The 21,764-nt window shown below is 37.9% G+C and overlaps 1 protein-coding gene across 3 annotated transcripts in view; it reads left to right on the top strand.

Annotated features, from left to right (window-relative positions):
* COL15A1 (collagen type XV alpha 1 chain) overlaps positions 1-21,764 on the top strand; it is a 120,544-nt gene that overhangs the window by 21,286 nt on the left and 77,494 nt on the right. For all 3 annotated transcript variants that reach the window (XM_085571572.1, XM_085571573.1, XM_085571571.1), the window contains exons 3-5: positions 15,631-16,178; positions 19,705-19,779; positions 20,201-20,293. In XM_085571572.1, coding sequence (XP_085427698.1) covers positions 15,631-16,178; positions 19,705-19,779; positions 20,201-20,293 — 716 coding nt within the window. The remainder of the gene's footprint in view (positions 1-15,630; positions 16,179-19,704; positions 19,780-20,200; positions 20,294-21,764) is intronic.

Below are 21,764 nucleotides of genomic sequence, written 5' to 3'. Positions count from 1 at the left end.
GAAAAGACTGAAAATCTGTCAGCCAAGTAGAATAATTTCAGCAGTCAAGACCCAATCCTCTGAAAGAGCTGAAGGAGTTATAATTTCACCTAGAAGTAGGCTGCAGAATTGGGCAAACCAGGAATATACAAATTTAAACATTAATTTGAAACACTTTTGAACATTAATCTCATTAACTGAGCTCAAGACTCAATCCCATTGTATTTGCTTTATAGTACCAGCAAGGAAACAAACAGTTCCTGGCAAACTGTAAAGGCAGACTCTACAAAGCTAAACTGGAAATTTCTGCCCTAACATTAGGTGACAAGGATATTTTTATACAATTGCAGAAACCCTGGAATCTAAATTTATTGTATTGTTAAACCATGCCAGAATTATAAACCAAAGACATTTGGCATGTCTTAATATTTTATAATACAATGAGATAATTTATATCAATGTATCTATTAAAATAATTATTTTTGTATAATAAGAATTATGTTGCACTAATTTCATCAATTTAAAAAGGCTAATTAAAAAAAAGGTTGTAAAGTAAATGCAAAATGGGTGCATGAAAATAATCACAGTCCACAAAGTATTTCCAATCCCTTCTTATGGATTTTCTTTGGCCTGAACAAAATTTCCTTTTCACTCAAAATGGCACAGTCAGATAATTTTGTTGGTGATTACAGTAGTGAGTGATTACACCTGCAGTCCTGTTAGCTGTGAATGACCCAACAGTAAAATAAATCTTCAAAGGGGAGTGTGGCTTTTTCCCAGTTGTCTGTGGAGGTTATGTGCTTTATTTTTCACTTTTAAGTATATTATTCCTCTGCCTTGTGTCCACTATTTGTGGTTGGGTTGTTTTTTTTTTTCAGGAGAGAAAACCACAACCATTCCTACTTAAAGAGCTCCACATCTTCATGTTTGTTGCATTTGGGTGCAAGAAACATGCCAGAGAATTAGGCTTTTGTTTTTATTCTCTTCCACTGCTGGACTACAAATACAAGGACCCATTTCAGACTTGTCTCAGTGAAAATGAATGAGCAATAAATATCTGATCTTTAGTCTGGAATATCTATAGCTGCCACATAGCTGCAAAACTGGATCAAGCAGCATAAGCCCCTGCTGTTACCAAATACTTCACCAACTGCTTCAAAACTAGACTGAGCAGCTCTTGTTAAAAAAAAAAAATCTGCTACCACATACTGTTTTAATGTTTATGGGAATTCCAGTGTGGTTGCATAATTTGAATTAATTTGTCACGCTTCCATGTTTTGTCTCTTGTAGTCTCAGAAAGAAATTTTTTATCATTATATAGTGACAACTAGATAAGTTAATTTTTTATAAAAGTATATTTTTATGTATAAATGCATCTATACACACATGTACCTCAGCAGCTTTGATCAACAAGAGAGTTCAGGCTTGTAGGCTTTTGGTGCATCACCTGCTATCACGGTTAACTACCTGAGCAATCTGGCTGTTTGCACAGCAAGATTTATTCAATCTTTGGGTTTTAGACAATTTCTCCTTAGTGGCACATTATGTTAAATAACATAATAATTACGTTAATAAGTGATACTTCCAGGTGGGAAGTCAATCAGTGGGTCTTTTCACTATGAAAAGCATTGAAAGTAAAGGTCAAAAAAAATTTGGGAAAAGAAATACTTTATAGTCCATTTATAGGTTGAAGGGGACCTCTGGAAGTCTTGGGAAAAGAAATAATTTATAGTCCATTTATAGGTTGAAGGGGACCTCTGGAAGTCATCTGGTCTAGTCTCACCTGCTGCCCAGGATCATGTCCAGACCATTTTTTAATATCTTCAAGGAAGGAGATTCCATAAACTCCCTGCATAACCCGTGTCAGTGCTTAGTCATCCTCAGGGTGAGAAAGGGTTCCCACATGCTCAGAGGGTTTCCTGTGTTTCAGTTTATGCCCATCACCTCTCTTCCAGTCCATGGGCACCACTTGAAAGAGTTTGGCTCCATCCTCTTTCCACCTCACTTCATGTTTTTATATAAATTAGTAAGATTATAATAATATGTCAGATCTGTATGTCAGATCATTGGCACTTCTTTGAGAAAGTTGCCTCTAATAGTTACAAATATAAGAGACTTCAAAGGATCCAAGCTCTCTTTTCTCCAGCCACATTTCCTCTAGAAAACGTACATGTGAGTGTGTGTAAAAATACATATATATACATATAAAGAAGCTCTGTCAGGTTCTTGACAGCTCATTCTTCCTTTGCTTTCAAGGAGTTCTTTGCTACAACCTGAAGTCTTTGACACTGTGATCAAACCAATGGATGAGGGTACCACTTTCTCCAAAAATGTTTATGAAGAAAAGGAAAAGTCATAAAAGGAAGGACAAAAGACATCCATTCTTTAATATTTGCATATATTATGTTGCCATTCAAATACAGAATTACTTTATAAGTAGATTGTTACTAGCAGATCTGCCATTAACTGTGTTTCTAAGTAGATATTACTTTTTGTAATTAATAGCAGTTACTATTAACCACCAAAAATTGCCAAGTAAGATAGATGTAATAAAGATATTGGCAGCATTTCTGGCATCTCTTTTGAACACTGTTTTTCCTGCTGATTAGAATGTGTATCTTTCTGTTTGTTTCCTTTCAGTCTGGCACAGAACCTCTGCTGGGACACAGTTCTAGATATCTACTACATGGTTTTTAAAACTTGTCTTTATTTTCTGGCCTAGCAGAATTCACTAGGTTACTTGAGGTAAATGCAGATGTTCATATTCGAGGTATGAGAGTGTAGCCAAAACATTAATATCTGTGTGACTTTGACTATGTGGTAATGTAACAGAACCACAAAGTTTCAGCTGCAGAAAGAGACGTCCTGTCAGATCCAAGACAAACCTCTTGCCCCATTGAATCTGAAGTCCTGTATTTGCATTCTATAAGCCGAAATAATTTTGTGATTCTTTTCCTTATTTCAAAATAACATAAAAGCCCCTACATATGACCTCACAGGCTGTATCAGCTAGTTCCTTGGTGTTGCTCCAAAGCAAGCAATGCAGCTGCCAGATAGACCACTGGGAGCTGACCTGGCTCAGAAAGAAGCTAATCCATATGGAAAAGTTCTTGGGGATGGATCTTTCAATATCTGTATTGCAAATTTCAATGTTCTGTTTATACCCCGTTCATTCAGCTGTCATGATCATGCCAAATTGTAATTTATGTTTCTATGGAACATACTTAGCATTTTAACAAGAGGGTGATGATTAAATAAGAAAGTGTTGAAATTACTGATGCATACGGGGTTGGGTTTGCCCAACCGTATGTTTCCACACTTGCAGTCTCAGTTTGGGTATTGAGAGTAGCTGTAAAATTGTCATTGCTCTACTAAAAACAACAGAACTACCATGATTCATCCCGTGTAAAAACTAATTACACTTCTTTGGTTTTTTTTACTGTATGTACAGAGCTTCTGAGAGCCAAAAAACCTATTTAACAGCAATATCTTTTCCTCAGTTTTCATAACTGTTTCAGGTTTAGCCTACTACAGCATGATTCTGCTCTTCCTTGAATGCTTTTTATTACTGCAGCATTTTGTGTGCAGAGTAGCATGTACAGAGAAGGTAAAAGCTCACTGAATGTCAGCTGAAGTCCTAATGTTCAGCTTCCAGGGAATGAACCTGAACATATTGAGGTTTTCGTTGACAGGATTTGTGACCTCTGGTGCCAGAAAAACAGGTTATCTCTATGATTCCAGAGCAGTTGTGTTAATTGCCACATTCTCAGAAAAGTGTACATTGGTATTACTATTCAATGACTAGACTAGTTTGCAAAAAAAAAAAAAAAAAAAAAAAACCAACAACCATATAAGATCAATATTCTTTTCAAAGACTGATAAGGGGGAGGATAGTTAGATCCTGTTCACCTTACATTTTCTTGATAGGTCTACAAATGTAAGTAGGGAATAGGAGACAGAGAGGGGAGGTTTGGAGGGTTTCTGTGACAATTTTGTTGACAAGAATGCTGACAGACTTGGAAGAGACTGAAGACTTTGGTGCCTGTTGACTTGTACAGGGTCATTACTGCTCACAGGTCTGGCAGTATGTGCTGCATTTGCCAGAGAACGAGATTAAGCTGTGGTACGTTCTCAGGGAAAAGGGCCACATCGTTGTCTGTAAGATTTGTCATAAAGCTTGCAGTTGGAAAAATGCCTCCTGAAGCTGCAGCTCAGCACATCAGATGGCATGTCTTTTTCCAGTGGTTTTGCCAAGAAGCTGCTAAACAAAGAACAAAGATGAGGTGGTATTTGACTATATAGGGAATGTTGGAGAAGGAAGGTATTCCAGCTGATGGTGGAAGAAAAAGGAGGTGAGAGCAGCCAGCTGAAAGGTCTGGAGAGCTCACTGCTTGGAACACGGAAAACACAGCCTTATAGCATCATGTTATAATTTCCACTACCTGGAGACTTCTGTTGGAGTCTGACCCATCAAAAGGCATACTTTAATTTGGACCTAATTAAAATTTTATGCAACACTGTTGTCCTATTACTAAAACACAGCTGAGCTTATCACAAGTGAAATTGGTGAAACCAGAGTCTTAAAATACAAATGAGGGCTCATACAGTGAAAGTATAGAGCAAAGCATATAATCAAAGCCAAAAAATGCCAATAGCATTATGGTTTGTTGCTTATTAAGTCAGTTTCTTTTTTTGACTTTCTGAATCTTTGGTTCAAATGAGCATTAAGAAAAACACAATAAATTCTAAGAACATAACTCTTTTTATTCTTGTCACAACACTAATGGTCTTGAGAAAGTAATCTTTGAAACTTAAGCTAAAAGAACAACATTTTGTGTCAGCCAGCTTTTTAAAAGCAGAAGGCCAATATGCCAACACATTTTAAATGGATTTATAAATATTGGATACAGATGTAAATCAGCTATATTCTCCAAGTTAGGGACAGCATGCAGTTGAGACTTCTCTAGGAAAGACTCTCAACTGTATATTAAGACCTAAGAATTACTGCTGTATGCTACTTTTATCTCTTTTCCTATTTTCAGCTCTTGTCTCAAATAACATTTGAGTGAACTCAAAATATAGTATTTACCAAGAATAAGACTTAATCTATTCCCTAAATACTCTGGAGGAAATGAAATTATTTTTGGCCATGCATATGTAAAACATAATATATTTTCTGTGTGATTAAAAAAATGTTCATTTTCCCCCTTTGTTCATACAGCTTTAAATCCTGAATAAAATATAACAGATGTTTCAGTCATTCTAGACAGAAGCTATTGGTTAATTCACGTTGTATACAAGCAGTGGAGATCTGTTCATGCGGGCAATAAGCTGCACAGATATCAGAATTAGTTCAATAATTCAGCATAATAGTACAGCTGTTAAAATTAATGTTGCCAAGCCAGAAAATGTATTATCTTCTACTTCACTTTGAGTCAGTGTTCTTATGGTTAATTGTGGTCTGGCAATCTGGTCTCTCTGATTTAGTCGTCAGGCAGTGATCAATGATCTTACAGCTAGATAACTCTAGATTTGGTACACATATGTGTACATAAAAGATCTTATTTACATGCTAGAGCCCAATTAAAACAGTGAACTGCATTGCTGAAAGGTCTGATCAAGGAGGCTGTTCCAATGTTACCACAGTGCTCCTGCCATATTTCCTTGGAAGTAGCACAAGAGAAATGCAGCTTTGAATCATGGTGAAAGGTTGTTTCATCTCTCTCAAGTTTCTCAAGCCCTTGGTTGAGATTGCATTTTGGGTCATGTGATAATAGCTAGACAAGGATGGTGTGAAAAGGGGGAATACGTGCCTGAAAATGCAGCTACACTATAAGGTAAGACTTCTGGTCATCATCTATGTAGAATAACACATTTCATAGCATGGTCACTTTCTGCATGATGCCTTTTTGGAAAAAAAAGTCAGCAATTTATTGGTGTTCCATGGTAGTATGTCAGTGAAAATAAAAAAATATTATAAACCTTGTTTGTAGAACTGATTGACACTTTTTGAACTGTTTGACAGAGACAGAAGTGAGTAGGTCTGTATCTAAGGATTTTATCTGAACTTCTAGAATTTCTGGTTGTGAAGAAAGTCCCAAAAACATGGATAGAGTAATGTATGAGGCTGTGCACATATGAAGCTGAGTGAAAGTAAAGCCACTGCACTACGTTCTCCATCTGTATGAAAGGGGGTAAAATATTCAGCATCTAATTTTTACTTCATTTGTCTTCTAAAGAAAACTTCTATTTTCTTCTTAACGAAGATAGCAATTCCTCTAAAAGATACTCGGCAAAATATTTGTTTATGAAGTCAGGCAGCTGAAACTAGATTTTCTTAGTTTACTGTTGCATGGGACCATGTGTGAGGTCCCTAGTGGGAAATTTGTGGTTAGTAAGTAGTAAAATTAGTTACTCCACTGAGCTGAAAAAAAGAACCTATTATATTTGTGTTTAAGAGTATGTCTGTAGGCAGGTATTACAGTGATGCTTTTAGTTTAACTTGGCTTCACTAGGAAATAATGCACATATTATTGCAGCACATCATTGCAGTGCAATGATTTCTGAGTCTGCTTTGAGCCTGAACTTCTATAAAGCAAATTTGACAAAGATAGAGGCCTGGTTGGCCATTAAATCCTTACAAACCTCATGGATCAGGAACAGAGTAAGGATGGGAAACATAATTTTGTTTCCACTTAGAGAGGGACTGTTTGGAAAAACAACATATTTGCATAAGATGCCTTAAATGCTGGAAAAGCTTCAGTGGGTGCTTACTCTTTCCCAGCAACAGAATCCAATCATAACATAAAATTCTAGGAATTTATATGAAGTAATCACTGTAAAACCAGAAGGTTTTTAACTTAGGACTTTAGCCAAGATTTCAACCTAGACCTTTTTGACTAGAGAAGACATTTTTATGATATCTTGTTTAAAATCGATCAGCTTTTTTAAAAATTCAGTTCATTCACTGGGGAAAGGCAAAAACCCAGGAGCATAATAAAAGCATATGTGATTTATACTGAGATATAAAGGTACTGTAACACAGCTCCTGGGAAATGAAATTCTTGGAAAAAGGAAGATGGAAAAAGAAGGACTATGTTGGCTAGATTTTATTTCTACATTTTACTGGTGCATTCATACTATAAAAGCATTTAGCTGTTAGAAATATTAATGTTCAACACAAGACATACTTCTAGTATTTGCTGTTCCCTTATCATCTACCTCACAGTCTTTTTTAACTTCTCTGAATCTTGTTTTTTTATAAATCAAATCTATTCGTTACTAAATCAAATAGTGTAAAGAGTACATGAGGATATACTTAGGAAAGATAGAAAGAAATTATAAATATCAGGTGCATAAATTTAAGAATATTTATGAAAGGGATGTTCCTGGAAGGCAATAGAAGTCCTCCTAAGGACTTGAAAATGAAACATTAGTAACAAAATATCATCTTCTGTTGCTTAACATAAGAGGATGGATAGCTTAGTCATCTGAGAGACACACAATCCGCCAAATCTCAAAGAGCTGTGGAAGAGTAAAGAATGCATAAAAATTCCTCTATTTTTTGTTACCTTATTGGGTTTATAGCCCTTAATTTTTAAAAATAAAAAACAACAATAACAAAACCTCAAAACAACAAAGACAAAAGCAAGAAGCCCAAGACATAATCTCAATTATTGCAATATTTATATTTTTCTGTTCTCATCTAGTCTGAACTGGAATGAAGTGATTTTCTCAGCTTAGCTGTGTCAGCAAGGTCTTATAATGCTGTCCCTAAAGCTCTGATCATATGTTATAAATGTATCAGCCTCCATCACACAGAGACCATGACAGACTGTAGAAGCTACAAAAATGTGTATCAGCACTTTGTTTCTTTCATGTTCCTCTCAAGAACTCCCTGCGGGCACCCTTTCCAGCCGTCCTGGAGATAATGCTTGTCCTTGGGTGTTCTTGGGTAGGGTCTGCTTGCAAGATCAAACTGTACACAGCATACAGCATTGGCCTGACGGCTCACTGAACATACAGACTTTTCCTGCTGTGATGAAACGGATATCCTGACAGTGGCATGGGCAGAGAGCATGGCATCTGTCTTCTTACACAGGCACTAGCTATGTACATGATTGTCAGGTGCAGGGTTTCCTGACAGGAGAGAGCTTTCTGGGTCATTCGCAGTGTCAGAGGAAAAGCAGGAAGGCATGATATTCATGGAAACACAGGGAGAAAGTGTGAGGAGCAAAGGAGCATTTCTGGCTGAAGGTTTCTAATTTTCATTGGGAAAACTGTAACTCACAAATCCCACCTGCCCATATCCTTCTTATGCCCCTGATCTATGAACCTTGTAGTGGAGACAGGGTCTGGCAAAAACAGCAGGGGCAACTGCAGGAGCTGCTGATTAAGTGCTCTCTATCCTTGTTTCCTATTCAACCTCTTTATATGGGATGAGAATTTATATTCAGTTCAGTGTGCCAGACTACGCCTGTGTCTGTTTTTCCTCATTTGGGCAGAGTCTCTGCTGGCGTGTACAACTGCTAAATCTGAGAACATCAGCTGCCACTGCCAGAATTTTAAAAGTGAACAGCCTTCATCATCTTAGAAAGACTTTTTTTTTTCTATGAGGGAGTTGATAATTTTCTCCCTTAAAATTGAAGATAAAAAAAAGAGAGAAAGAGAAAACAAGAAGAGCAATATATTCCCCCCCCCCCCCCCCCCACTCCCCCAAGAAAATATACAGCAGACAATGTATTTTGTCTGAATTTCAAGGTCATTGTGAAAGAAGGGTAGTGTGATATTTCACATCTGCTTAGACACGTAATGGAAATTAAAACATCCTAGCTTAGATGTTGTAAAACAGCTTGCACAGCAGACGCTGACACTGGTGATTCATAAGCAATGTTCTCCTCAGCCAAAGCTCCCATCTGATTTATGAAGTGCTGTGTTGCTTCCTAGTGGTGAAATGCAAAAGCTCCTGCTCTCCTGCAGTCATTAAGGGCTACTTGTCTCTAGCTGGTAATCAGACTGCCCACATCACAGTTAAACAAGTGCATCACACACAGACTTTATTTCATAAAGTCAGTGTCCAACCTGGTCACAGGTGTCTGCTGCAATATTCAATGCCAACTCTGTAATTCTTACACAGGTTAGCTTTGTCGAGTTATCTTTAGGAGGTTGGATGTCCTAGCAAGTCTGGAAATCTTTTTCTATGGAGGGCTTCTGTGCCATTTGCCTTTGCTTTTTCTGCTAATGCATATGGAATATATGCAACTCTAAAGAAAATGTCTTGAAATTGATGGTTCTGGTACCTCCCCAAAGGACTAGCATGAGAAAAATGATCCTTTTCACAGGTAATTAAATAGCTCTAAAGATTTCGTAAGTAGAGTGTGAACATGACATGGTAAGAGTACAGCAAGTCCAGAGATGTGTCAGGGGGCTGCAAACTCAGAAAAAGGACTCTGAATTTCCAGATAGTGGTTTCACTCTCTTGACATGGTTAACAGCTCAGTTAGCTTTGCTTCACATTCTGGAGTTGAATAGCTAAATATTTCCCACTTTTTCCTCTCATCTGTTTGTGAGGAAAGAAGGACAATGACTAATTGGTGTATATGCTACTGCTGTGGATCAAGGAAACCAGCATGTTTAAAACATAGATTTTTGTCATTATAGGAGAACAGTTTATTGAGTACACACTAAAAAGCTTTGGGTTTATGTACAAAAAAAAAAAAAAAAGGTGCCCAAAAATATATGGAAGGCCTTCTAGTAGAACAACTGACAAAACAATAAGAAAATAGTGCAGTACTAGATCGGGGGGTGGGGAAGAGAAAAACAGAAAAACTGATTGTACGCAAGCAGCATAGTGGTGTTGTTGGCAGTTAGTTTGAAAGCACTGAAATGAAATCTAGTTTCTCAAACAAGAGTAAACGGGGCTGGGGGGAGCCACCAAATCTATTTTGTGCAAAATAGATGCCTATTTAGTTAACTCTATTTAAGCTCTTTCGCCCAGTAGAGGGCAGAATGACAATGACGTGCAAGCCGGAGCCGGCGGGAGGAGTTGGAAAGCGGCTTTCTGAAAGGAATGCTTGGCGTGTGAGTACCCCAGCTCCTGCTGGCTGCAGCCTGACTTCCAGGTGTGCAACACCGCCAGAAAGTGCTTCTGAGCTTTCCTGGGGCATCTGGAAGGAAATGCTGCAGCCTTTAATACCAATATATTCTATCCATGTTTTCCAACAGTGTATTAATGGCAGCTAAAAATGTGTTTGAGCAGAGCCAATGTTGTTTTTCCCGGTAGCAGCAATAATGCTGGCCTCTACCATTTCATGCAGCACATCTGGGACTGTGTTACAATATTCCCCTTCTTTTTCTCTCTGCAGTACTTGATTAATTTTATTTAGTAGATATGGAAATCCTTCTTTGCTTAATGGTATAGCTATAAATATTTCTTGTTAATTCAAAATAAAAGCACTGGCAGCAGGGAAGAAGCAATTCTCTTACTGCACGTCTTAACTGCACTCTGTATAAAACAATGTTTGTTACAGTTACAGCATCTCTTTGAATACAGAGTAGAGACAGCAGAGTGCAGTGGGACAGAGATGGATTATTTATGCTGCTGGAAAGGGAGTTTACAACCTGGGCTTATGACTATTTGGACTGGAAGAGGATAGGGAAGCAAGGTCAGCTTGGCTCAAGTTTGTAGACAGAGAAATGCCTGATCTTGGCTGCTCTGAGCCTGGATTGGTTATGAAAGCCTTCGTAGAATATTGCTTTTACCTAATTTCCTTAAAAGAACATGGAAAGGAGCTGCCTGCAAGGCTCATGCAGCAGTGGACAGCAGTGAAAAGAGCTGTTCTTGCACAGGATGAGAGTCAATGACCATAGAGTGAATGGACTTTCACAGGCATGGGCCAGGAGCAGCTCCAATAAAAGTGTCTGAAGAGGAACAGGGGGAAACACTAGGTAAAGTTAAGATAGAAACAAAGGGAAAATAATAATTTCATTCAAAAGCCAGCACCTATCCCACTCCCATCTGTGTGGAGCCACCCAAGCCCTCCCTTGAGTGAGATAAAGCCAGCTGTCACAGCAACAGGATGGTTGACTTCTTATAATTAGCAAATAGCAACCACTTGAGCATGTTATTCTGACCCTTATGTATCCATCATGGTTCATTAACCTGGAACAAAATTGGGCTAAATGTGGCAGCTTATTTACCTGAATAATTGTTAGCAGGCATTTCTAGATAAAAACATAACAGAAAACATAAATGGGACAATACTTAACATATCAGTTGAATGAATATTACTGCTGAAGTGTACATGGCTGGGGCCAAATATGACAAACATCTGTAACTTCATGTAACTTCATCTTTGCATTCATGTAGTTGAGATAGTCCAGCTCACTCATCTTCTCACAGCAAGGAAGACAACAGCGGTGTGTTTGAGGTAGTGCATGCAATTTGGGTTGGACTGACCATACCACTGCCAATCACGATCTTTTGCTCAAAGGACTTGTCAATATTTCTCTTCTTTTTTTTCAGACTTGGAACATTAGAACTGCATATTTTAAAATTAGACTGAGATGGGTAACTCTGTCTTATGTCAGAGGTGAGGGCCTTGCCTTTGAACTCTGCTTCTATTTTTTAGTGGTGAAACCATGGATAAAAGTAGACTGACAGTGTCCTTATCTGTAACCCTGTAGCCTTTGACTCTGTTGTAGTAGTTTCCCAAAGTCTGTGTGACAGTATGCTTTATATCACCTTTGAAACTAGGTTGTGTTGAAGTGTAGTGTACCAGCTAGAAACAGGAACTGTGGGTATTCCAAGTTGTATATGAGCTCTTGTAGACAACAGGAAACACAAATACCCTACTTCCAGTGACTAATCTCGTGTTTTAAATTACTATTTGTAAGAAAATTCTGGATTCTAGTCATATTCCTAAAGTAGCTTTTAAAACAGCATCCTGATGGCATCTTCTCTGAAGAAGAGAAAGTTTGCAGGAGACTTTATAGCAAGTTCCAGTACCTAAAGGGGCCTACAAGAGAGCTGGAGAAGGGACTTTTCCCAAGGGCGTGTAGTGGCCAGACACATAAACTGAAGGGTAGGTTTAGATTAGATGTTAGGAGGATGTTCCTTACTTACAAGGGTGGTGGGGCACTGGAAAGGTTGCCCAGAGTAGCTGTGGATGCCCCATCCTTGAAGTGTTTAAGGCCAGGTTGGATGGGGCTCTGAGCAACCTAGCCCCTGCCCATGGCAGAGGGGCTGGAAATACTTGACTTTGAAGGTCCCTTCCAACCCAAAGAATTGTATGAATCTATTATTCAGCTTGATCATCCAAGGGTTTTGCATCAGGCCTAGCACTGGGGCTACCCTGCTCCATGAGGAAAAACATGAGGAGGAGGCAACCAGGATGATGTAACACCTGTGCACAGACCAGAGGAACTGCTGTGGGTGCCAGAAATTGCATCTGAAAGGAGGCTCCTAAACAACGTCACAGTGTAATAAGTTATATTATATGAATGTGGAGTTTCCTCTGCTTCCATTCCCTTTTATAACATATAAATATTGTAATATATATTAAAATATTAATATATTATAAACATATAAATATTTGCTTTGTGCCTCAACACCTAAACAAATTTAATAGGCCTCCAAGCAGGTGGGTTTTTTTCTTTCCTCTACTTAATCCCTTAAGCAGTGAAAAAAGCATTTTGGATCCCGCAGATCTGAAATTCCACCATGCCTAAGTAATTACATCAAAAAAATTGAAATAAAAGGAAAAAACCCAACAACCTAACCCCTACTATTATAGTCTGCAGTCTTGAAACACCCTATATACTGACTTACTGGATTATTTTTACAACACATTGGTGCTTTGCAAAGGGTCTCTGAAGCTACTCAGTGGGAATTGCCAGCTATCAGCAAATTCTATAACAATTCAAACTATAAAATACACTAACAAATAGTAACAAATGTGAAGTACAGCACAGCTCATAGCTCTAAATTATAAAAGTACCATCCCAATTTATGGGATTATGCTGGTTGAGATAAAATATAGCTAATATTAAAGTTGCTTCTGTACTACAACTTCCAGTGTCCCAGGTCTAGGAAGCATGGCTATAAATTGGATGAATTCTGGATGCTCCCCAATATCCAGTGCCTTAGTAGTGTTTGAAACAAAACTATTCTGATGTGACATAGTTCTCTGCTGGCTTACAGGTACTTAAAATAGCATAGCATTTACCTATTTATGTAAGGGAATAAGAGAGTATTTTTATTCTAACATTAATAAATGGAGCATTAGGGGGACATTAATTTTGTCAGACATAATCGAAAACCTGTGGCTGTAGGTCTGAATTCTGCTTTTAACTGTGTCTCTAGGTCCTCATAAATCCATTAAGAGCTGGATATGAACTCTAAGTACAGAATTTGACTGGACACTTCTTGTTTCATTTTGAATTTCTGCAGTGGGTACGTGCAAGTTTCTATCCCAACCTCACTGAAGTTCAGACTGTCCTGGGCCTTCTGACCTATTTTACTGAAGCAAAAATCCTGACTCTTTGCTGTCTTTTGCTGCCACCTTTTGCAAACACGTTTTGTTTCTCTCAGAGGCTAAAAGAGCTCATGTTTAGTTCTCTGTTACTGTTGGGTAAGTGACTGGGAAACTGCAACTAGAGTGCAGCTCCACACATTGTGTGGGGAGAATGAATGGGCTCCTTTCCAATCACCACATCTTCCTTGAGAATGTGAAATGTGAAACTACAGTTGTATTTATTAATTTTGCTCCTAAGATGCATCCTGCTGTCTAAGCCTGATTGTTGAACATCTTAGGTATTGTCCATCTCCTTTCTTGGTCACTTTACCATGACTCTTTGCATGTAGCTTTGGTATCAGTGTACAATTCATATATTATCCCTCAAGTTCATTATTTTCCTTACCTTCTTACCCTTTTGTAATAGCTTATGTATTTTGCTTGTAGTGCAGGTTCCTTTATGTGCATCTATGTGTGAATAGAAAACATGACCCAATATTAGACTGACAATTAAAATATTGTTAGCTGTGTTTGGCCAGAAAATAAGTGTATCCACTTTCTAAGCTATTGGGGAGGGGGAAAAAAATCTATCTGGCAAAGAATTTAAAGTGTCAAAGGGATTTGGTTTCTGGATGAGGAGCTAGTTTTTCTAAACAAAACATCTCTACTTTCAAAAATATTTCAGGGCAATTGTTTCTGTATGAAGCACATCAGCCTTTTTTCAGTTAATGAGTTACCCCTGGAGGTGTTCAAAAGGCGTGTGGATGTGGCAGTTGTGGTCATTGTTTAGTGGTGAACATGATGGGGCTGGGTTAACATTTGGGCTCAATGATCTTGGAGGTCTTTTCCAACTTTTATGATTCGATGATTATAAAGTACAGAGAATAAGATAGATTAGTATTTATTTCAAGTATAACATCTTTATGTGCTATAACATCTCTGGCACAGAAAGAACACATTACAATTTCTTTACAAACCCACTAATATAATGGAAGACACTTTGTCATGCATATTCCAGGCTGGTACTGCATATGATCAATGAATAACAGAAGTACATTGCAGCTGAATAAACTCTATAGCTCTTCATTAGAACCAGCTTGCCAATTTACAGAGCAAAGAGTAAGATTAATTTATTTTGTCTGATTTTAATCAGGTATTTTAAGCAAAGTTCTTTTCAGTTCATTTTGCCTGTCCTATTCAGATGGACTGTCGTACCTTTTCCATTACTGTTCCATTTGGATTTATTCAGCCTATCTAGCTGTTACAGTCACAGGTAACTGAATAAGTTCAAAAATCAAAAGAGGATTCTGAATTGGTAATTATGATTAAAAATGTTACCTTTTCTTGCTTGCTTTTACTTCTTAGAAGAAGAAAACTGGAAGTTGTGCTTCTGTTGTGCTGCTAGAGTGTGCCTCCCCAAGGTTCTAGTTAAAATTGGGTGCAGATACTTAGCTCTTGTCATTGCTCCTTCATTACCTGGTAGAAGTTGTCTTTCTGGGTATCTCTGGCAGAGATACATAATTCTGCCTTTTTGCCAAAGCGTAAACATTCTCCTTTCAAAACTGATTTTCGATTGCTGAACAATATTTATTATGTACACAGTGCAATTTAGGAGATAAAAATGGGCATAAATATGGGTGAAAATAGGGCATAAATAAAATCTAACCTCTGTTGTAGACATAGGTTTAGCAAGGGCTAAAGAAACTGTAAATTTTATCCTGTTTTGTGAAACTGTGCCATGCTGTTTGTAGAGAAATATTGACGTCTTTGTGAGAAAAAAATGAATCTCAATATATTTAAGAAATCAAATGTTGCACATTTTCCACTGAATCCACTATGCAAGCACATTCAGCATTTTTTGCAGTTTATGGACAGCTGGAGAAAATATATGTTGCTATTCAACTTCACCAAAGGTTTACATGTGCATACAAGTAATCTCTCTTAGTCAAAGGATAAAAAATTACATGTGTACATAGCTAGATGTGTTTAGCACAACCTGGACTCTGGCTTGATGTATCAGAAGTATTTTTCTGGTATTATAACACTGCATTTCAGTTTTTCAGGCCTTTCTTAAATCATGTAAATCCAATAGGCTGTGTACCTCAAGGACAAATAACATATTTTCTCTCATGCACAGAACGAGGCTCAAAAAGACACCTTGACCTCACGGAGTTAATAGGAGTCCCTCTTCCTCCTTCTGTCTACTTTGTCACGGGCTATGGAGGGTTCCCAGCTTATAGCTTTGGTCCAGACTCCAACATCGGCCGGCTGACCAGTGCTATCATACCATCACCTTTCTACAGAGATTTTGCTATCGTGGTCACCGTGAAACCAAACAATGACCATGGAGGAGTGCTCTTTGCAATAACAGACGCCTTCCAGAAAACAATCTACCTAGGACTGAGGATTTCACCCGTTGATGACAGCACCCAGAGAATAATCATGTACTACACAGAGCCTGGATCCCGTATCTCCCGAGAGGCTGCTTCCTTTAAAGTGCCAGTGATGACTAACAGGTGGAATAGATTTACAGTGACTGTTGAGGGGAATGATATTGCTTTGTTCATGGACTGTGAAGAGTATCAAAGGCTTCAGTTTCAAAGGCCTGCTCGAACCTTGGTATTTGAATCTGGCTCTGGCATATTTGTTGGTAATGCAGGAGCCACAGGCCTGGAAAAGTTCACAGTAAGTGCTGTCTGATAAATTCACACGCCTCAGTGTTTCATGCATGTACTCCCTACCCAAGAAGTCCTGCTTAATGTGGTTATATTCCAAGTGAGACTCAAATCATATAGCCTGTATTTTCCATAGCTAGCTAGGGTTTGGACAGTGAAATTATATAACCTCTAGTTTAATATACAAATGTTCTGAGAGCCTCAGAATTTTATTAATAGTCTAGGTATTAAGCCAAATCTTCAGTTTGAATACTAGAAATTTCGAAGTCACATAATTTTTATGGCTTTTCTAAGAAGGGCAGATTTCAGAGAATTCATTTTCCTAATTTCTGAGAATACCTTACTATTAAGCCAACATTTTAAATTCTAATTAGGAATTCATATTCGACATCAGAAGGAGAATGATGTCATCAAAGGTAAAGATAGTTGGAAAATAAGGGTGTATTTTTACAATTTATTTGTTATTTAAAGCTTATCAGGTGCTTAAGGAAATAGAATGAACCAAAACCACTACTACAGGGTTCTCAAGCCTTCTTAGCTTGAGTGCAAGCATCTTTTCTGCTGCATCTTGACTGAAATTTTCAGCCACCGAGAGCAGACATTATGTGTGAGATCAATTCTGTCAAATGGAAAGGAATATGTCACACTTTATCTGTCCTATTTTTGTATTTCCTGTACTTCAGAACTTGTACTGTGTTTTGAGAAATTAATGTCTCTTCTAAATTAGTCAAGCAGCAGCACAAAACAGAGTGGATCCTTTTCTTTAGGGAATAAAGATGTTCTTTCCAAAATGCAGGCATACTGGCAGGTTGTGAGCTGCACCTGGTAAGCAGCAAGTTTAATGTACTTTTATCATTTGTCTGACTAGTCTAAGCAGCTAGAATCATAGGATTAGCAGGAAATAAAAGGTGGAAAGTGATATGTAGGGAAACTGCACATTGATACTACCTTTCTTAGGCAAATAGGAGGACTGGAGTATTGTGAATGCCAGATCACTAAGCAGGATTGAGAAACATTCAAGAAAAGGAAACCACTTTGGTATCTGTCTTGGTTTGAAAAAGACAGGTGTCTGCTAAGGAAGGCAGGAGCCTCCCCTGAAATTAAACACGTAAACTCTCTCCTTCCAAATTGTTACAATTTTGAAATTAAGGGGCTCTCAGGCAAAGATATGGGAGCAGGAATAACAATTCTTTATTGGGGAAGAAAATAAAAATTAAATAAAAAATGCAGCAATACAAAACAACACTGACAGAATACAACCTGACACCCTGTTGGTCAGGATGTTGGGGTGTTGGTAGCAGTCCAGTCCTCCTAGAGCGGCAGATGTGGTTCTATTGAGGCAGTGATCCTGTAGAAGGGTGTAGTTTTCCTCTGAAGATCCAGTGGTGGTGTAGATGATCCTGGTCTTCCTGTAGGAATCCAGTGGAGAAGACAGCTGCTCCTCTGGGAATCCAGTGGAAAAGGCTGACTGGTGTTTTGAATCTCAGATTATGTCCAGGTAGGAATGCTTGGCTCTGACCCCTGGGTGCAGCATCTCCCAATGGATGATGTAATTTTATCCGTCATGCAATGACACACAGTGGCCCATTAACAGCAGATATTTCCCAGAGGGAGGATTGATTTGTAGAAGAGATAATGAAAACTGCCCAATTAACAGAGCATAACTGCCCCACCTCTAACAGGTGGCAATAGAATACACACCCCCAGCCACATGTTGCAACCCAGGACATTATCCCACCTGGAAAACATATGTGATGATCACTTGCTGAGATGATCACCAATAAATCTAGAAATATGATGACAGAAATGCATGGTGGATGACACTGTAATGCATTTCCATGGAAAGAGGCTCTTCTGTGTGCTATATTAAATACATAAATTTCAGCCAATACTCTGAGTGCTTCATTAGCACTAATTGTGACTTGTAGTCTAGGTTCCCATGCCTTTATTTCTTCTTGCATCATATGTCACAATTGCTTTTGAGTAGAAAAACTAAATGTTTGAACCTCACTCAAACTCTGTTTCTGTGCCAAGAACTGTTTACATTAATTGCCCAAAACAGAAACAAATAATAACAGATTGTGCAAATGAATAGATGTCAGATGTTGGTTTGCTCTGCCTAATGGGAATTCATGTGTCTAAGGCTGTGGTTATCAGACACAAAAGAACATAACTATCATCAGCTTTATTGAAACCAAAGGAAAATCTAGCCCTGATGCTTGTAAAGAGAAGTAGAAACCAGACAACAACCAAGTATAGCTGAATCGGTGATGAAGCCAGATGCTGCAAACTAGTTTTTACAGGCAAGGCAGCAGCAGCTATAAAACCCAGAGAGGGAGTAAATATCACATATCTACCACCTCTATCATGCAGACTGGTCCATGGTTTTCCTAGTTGGATGAATCAGCTAGCAGTAACACTTCAGAAACATTAGAGCTCTCCATTTTGCTTTCTTTATCATCCAGGGCCACAGATTAGAGAAAGAGGAGAAATTTGTGTTCTCCAAATGTTATTCACTTGCACTGTAAAAAAAAAGATCACTTCCAGGAGACTACTTAATTGGTTGTGCCTCCTTTTATGTATGATTTTTCAGTGAACTGTTCAGTCAGTGTGACATCGTTCAATATCTGAGTTGCCCATTAAGTTTTGAGAGAAATAGGATGCTGAGATTACTAAGGTATTGCCTCAGAAGTCCAGCAAACTCAGGAGGCACCAGGTGCATGAGTTTCCTAGTCTTCAAAGGCAGATAAACTAGAGGATTTTAAAAGATAGAATCAAAAATTATATTCTTTTATTCTAGGTTGTGTGTTATATGTAAACAGGTTCTTGACTTGAATATTTATCTTTGTGCCGTATTGTGCATCATGTCTAACTCTGTGAGACCTTGTAATAAGGAAACATCCCCCATATTTCTTAAGGCACTTTGAGTCTTTGCAGAAACAATAGTTAAATATTTTAAATTAAATTGTTACTGCTCCTTCAGCATGTCATACTGAGAATTACAGTTGGTGACTGAAAAAAGAAACATTTATTATCAGAAAATCCATCTCCTTTACTTCCTCTCTGGAAAGTTTTATACTGGTTGCTTCTTGCCTGACTTCATAATTTATTCCCTTCCCATCCTTTGTCTCCATTTCTAGGGATTTCACATACCACTTCTGGAGCTGCAATGCACTTCTTACTTTAAAAATCCAGAGTTTTTTACAGCATGTATGACACAATCCAGGACTAGATTCTTCAACTGGGGCACTAACAATGCAGTGTGGTGATCACAGTGTCATTGGGACATGACAGTCATTATATTCTGGCAGCTTCCATTTGGTCTACATTTTGCGAAAGAAAAATTTGTGAACATATTTATATCTTAAATTTGGATTACTATTATGGAATTTTATACTTTAGACCATTTTCCAAGTAAATCTGAACACAGTTTGGGGTATTTTGTGTTTTGTTTAACTCCCCCCACCCTCCACCTTCATTCTCCTTCACACATGCTACTTAATACTTCCTTGAAATGTTTTTGATGTTCCATGTAGGGCTCAATTCAACATCTGACAATAAAATCTGACCCAAGGGCTACTGAGGATCATTGCGAAGATGATGACCCTTATGTAAGTATTCTTATAAACACTACCTCAATGCCTCAGAGATTTCAAAGTAAACTTCTGTTTGACATCTTTCATAACACTAAATGTAGGATTTTTTTCTTGGAAACATCATATTTAAAACAATCTGTGGGGCATATTTTTTTCCTGTACAACCCCCAAAATCTATATTTTCAAAAAGTATAATTTTGTTTTGTCTAAAAAAAGCTTTCAGGAAATGAACTATGGCTTTTATTTTTTCTGAAGGGTCATTTTTATGGAATGCTGTAAGTACTGAAATAAGTTAACATAATGACATTGAGGTTTCACCAGTCAAAAAAAAAAAAATAAGGGGCATTTTTCTGCATTTAAATAGCCAATTCCTTGGAGATCATGGTTTTTTCCCTGACTTTTATGAACTTGCTCAAAATAATTGGGTTTTGCACAGGCTTCAGGGGACAGCAGTGGCAATGGCCGCATTCAAGAACATGACAGTTCTGAGGCACAAGAAGCCCTTGCACCTTCTCGTCTTCCCATAAGGGTAAATTTATTTGCTTTATTTACTTTAAACATCTGTTTTAATATTGCTATTTTAAAGGATGGGGTTTGAATTTGATTAATAACTTTCATATTTGGCAATTTTCAAAGGCTCCCATGAGAACAATGTGCACCCATCCATGAGAATGGTGGCACAGTGCCAGATAAAAAATCTGGTATATTTGATAGCAATCAGCAAACAGATCTTGGGAAGAGTATAATACAAGACTGGGAAAATATAGATGACACTTCCCGGGAACACTGTTAATCTGAACAAATTTTTATCTCAGGAAATGCTTGGACCAAGATTATATGTGGTTAGTAGAACTCAGCTGAGTTATTAATCCTTGAATTTCTTGCTTTATTATTTGGGATTTTTTTAACACATGAGAATTTCATCACCCTCTGATTCCTGCTGCAGAATTCCTTAGCTAATTGCTTGTTTTGTGAAGGACATGCACCTTTTTCTTGTCCTTCTGAACATGCTGACTGTGGCTCTCATTTGATTGTTAATTGGCTGGATAACAGAGTAAACAGCTGTTTCTTACCATTTTTAGAGATTTCTAATACATTGTGTCCTCCTCACTTTTTGTACCAAGTTTAAATATTCAAGTCCATTCCTCACAATGAAGCTTTCCATGCTGCTTGTGTCAAACACTCATTTTTTAAATACAAGTTCACATTGGTTCCTTTAGAGAAAATCAGTTGTTTTCCAAGAAATTTCTTCACAGAAACCATGCTCACATTTGTCTGATATTGTACATACTTCAGCTATTTCACTGTTGGATCTTACAGAACCCGTGGGCAAATACTACTTGGTTGTGATGTTCTGTCATTCAGTTACTGTGTTTCCTACCCTTTTCATACAAAGACTTCAGTTTTAGTCATATCCACTGCTGTATGTCCAAAAAATACTTTTCTGCAGGAATTTTAACTATTCCAGGTTCAACATGAATGGAAGAAAATCCTATTTTTTCTATTATAGACTTCAAATTCACTGATTACTCTTTTCATAACTTTATTAAGTATTGTCCCAGCCTCCTGTTCCTGATGTGTTTGAATAAATTTTTATTCATTTTTTTACCTTTTCCATGTAGCTCACTAAACTCATTTTTGCATGCCTTGTGCTTTGTGCAGAATCACAGAGTAGCTGAGTTTGAAAGGGGCCTTTGAAAATTGCCCTGTCCAATTCCATTTTCAAAGCAGAGCCAAATACAGCAAGTTGCTCAGTAAGCAGGTTGTTCAGTGCCATTTGGTTTTGGATTTCCTCAAGAACAGAAACTCCACAGCCTCTCTGTTTCAATGCAGGTTTTTTTCTGACATAGAGCCTGAATTTGTAGTATTTCAGTGTGTTTCTATTGTCTCTTTTCCCTTCACTGGCTACAGAGAAGGATCTCATTCTGTCTTCTTTACTCCCACTTAAGGTCTTCTACACATTGGTAAGATAGTTCTGAGCCTTCTTGAGGCAGTCCTTG

Source organism: Lonchura striata, chromosome 2 (assembly GCF_050655825.1).
Source record: "Lonchura striata isolate lonStrDom1 chromosome 2, ASM5065582v1, whole genome shotgun sequence".
NCBI lineage: Eukaryota > Metazoa > Chordata > Aves > Passeriformes > Estrildidae > Lonchura > Lonchura striata.
This window is presented reverse-complemented; position numbering and strand designations above follow the sequence as displayed.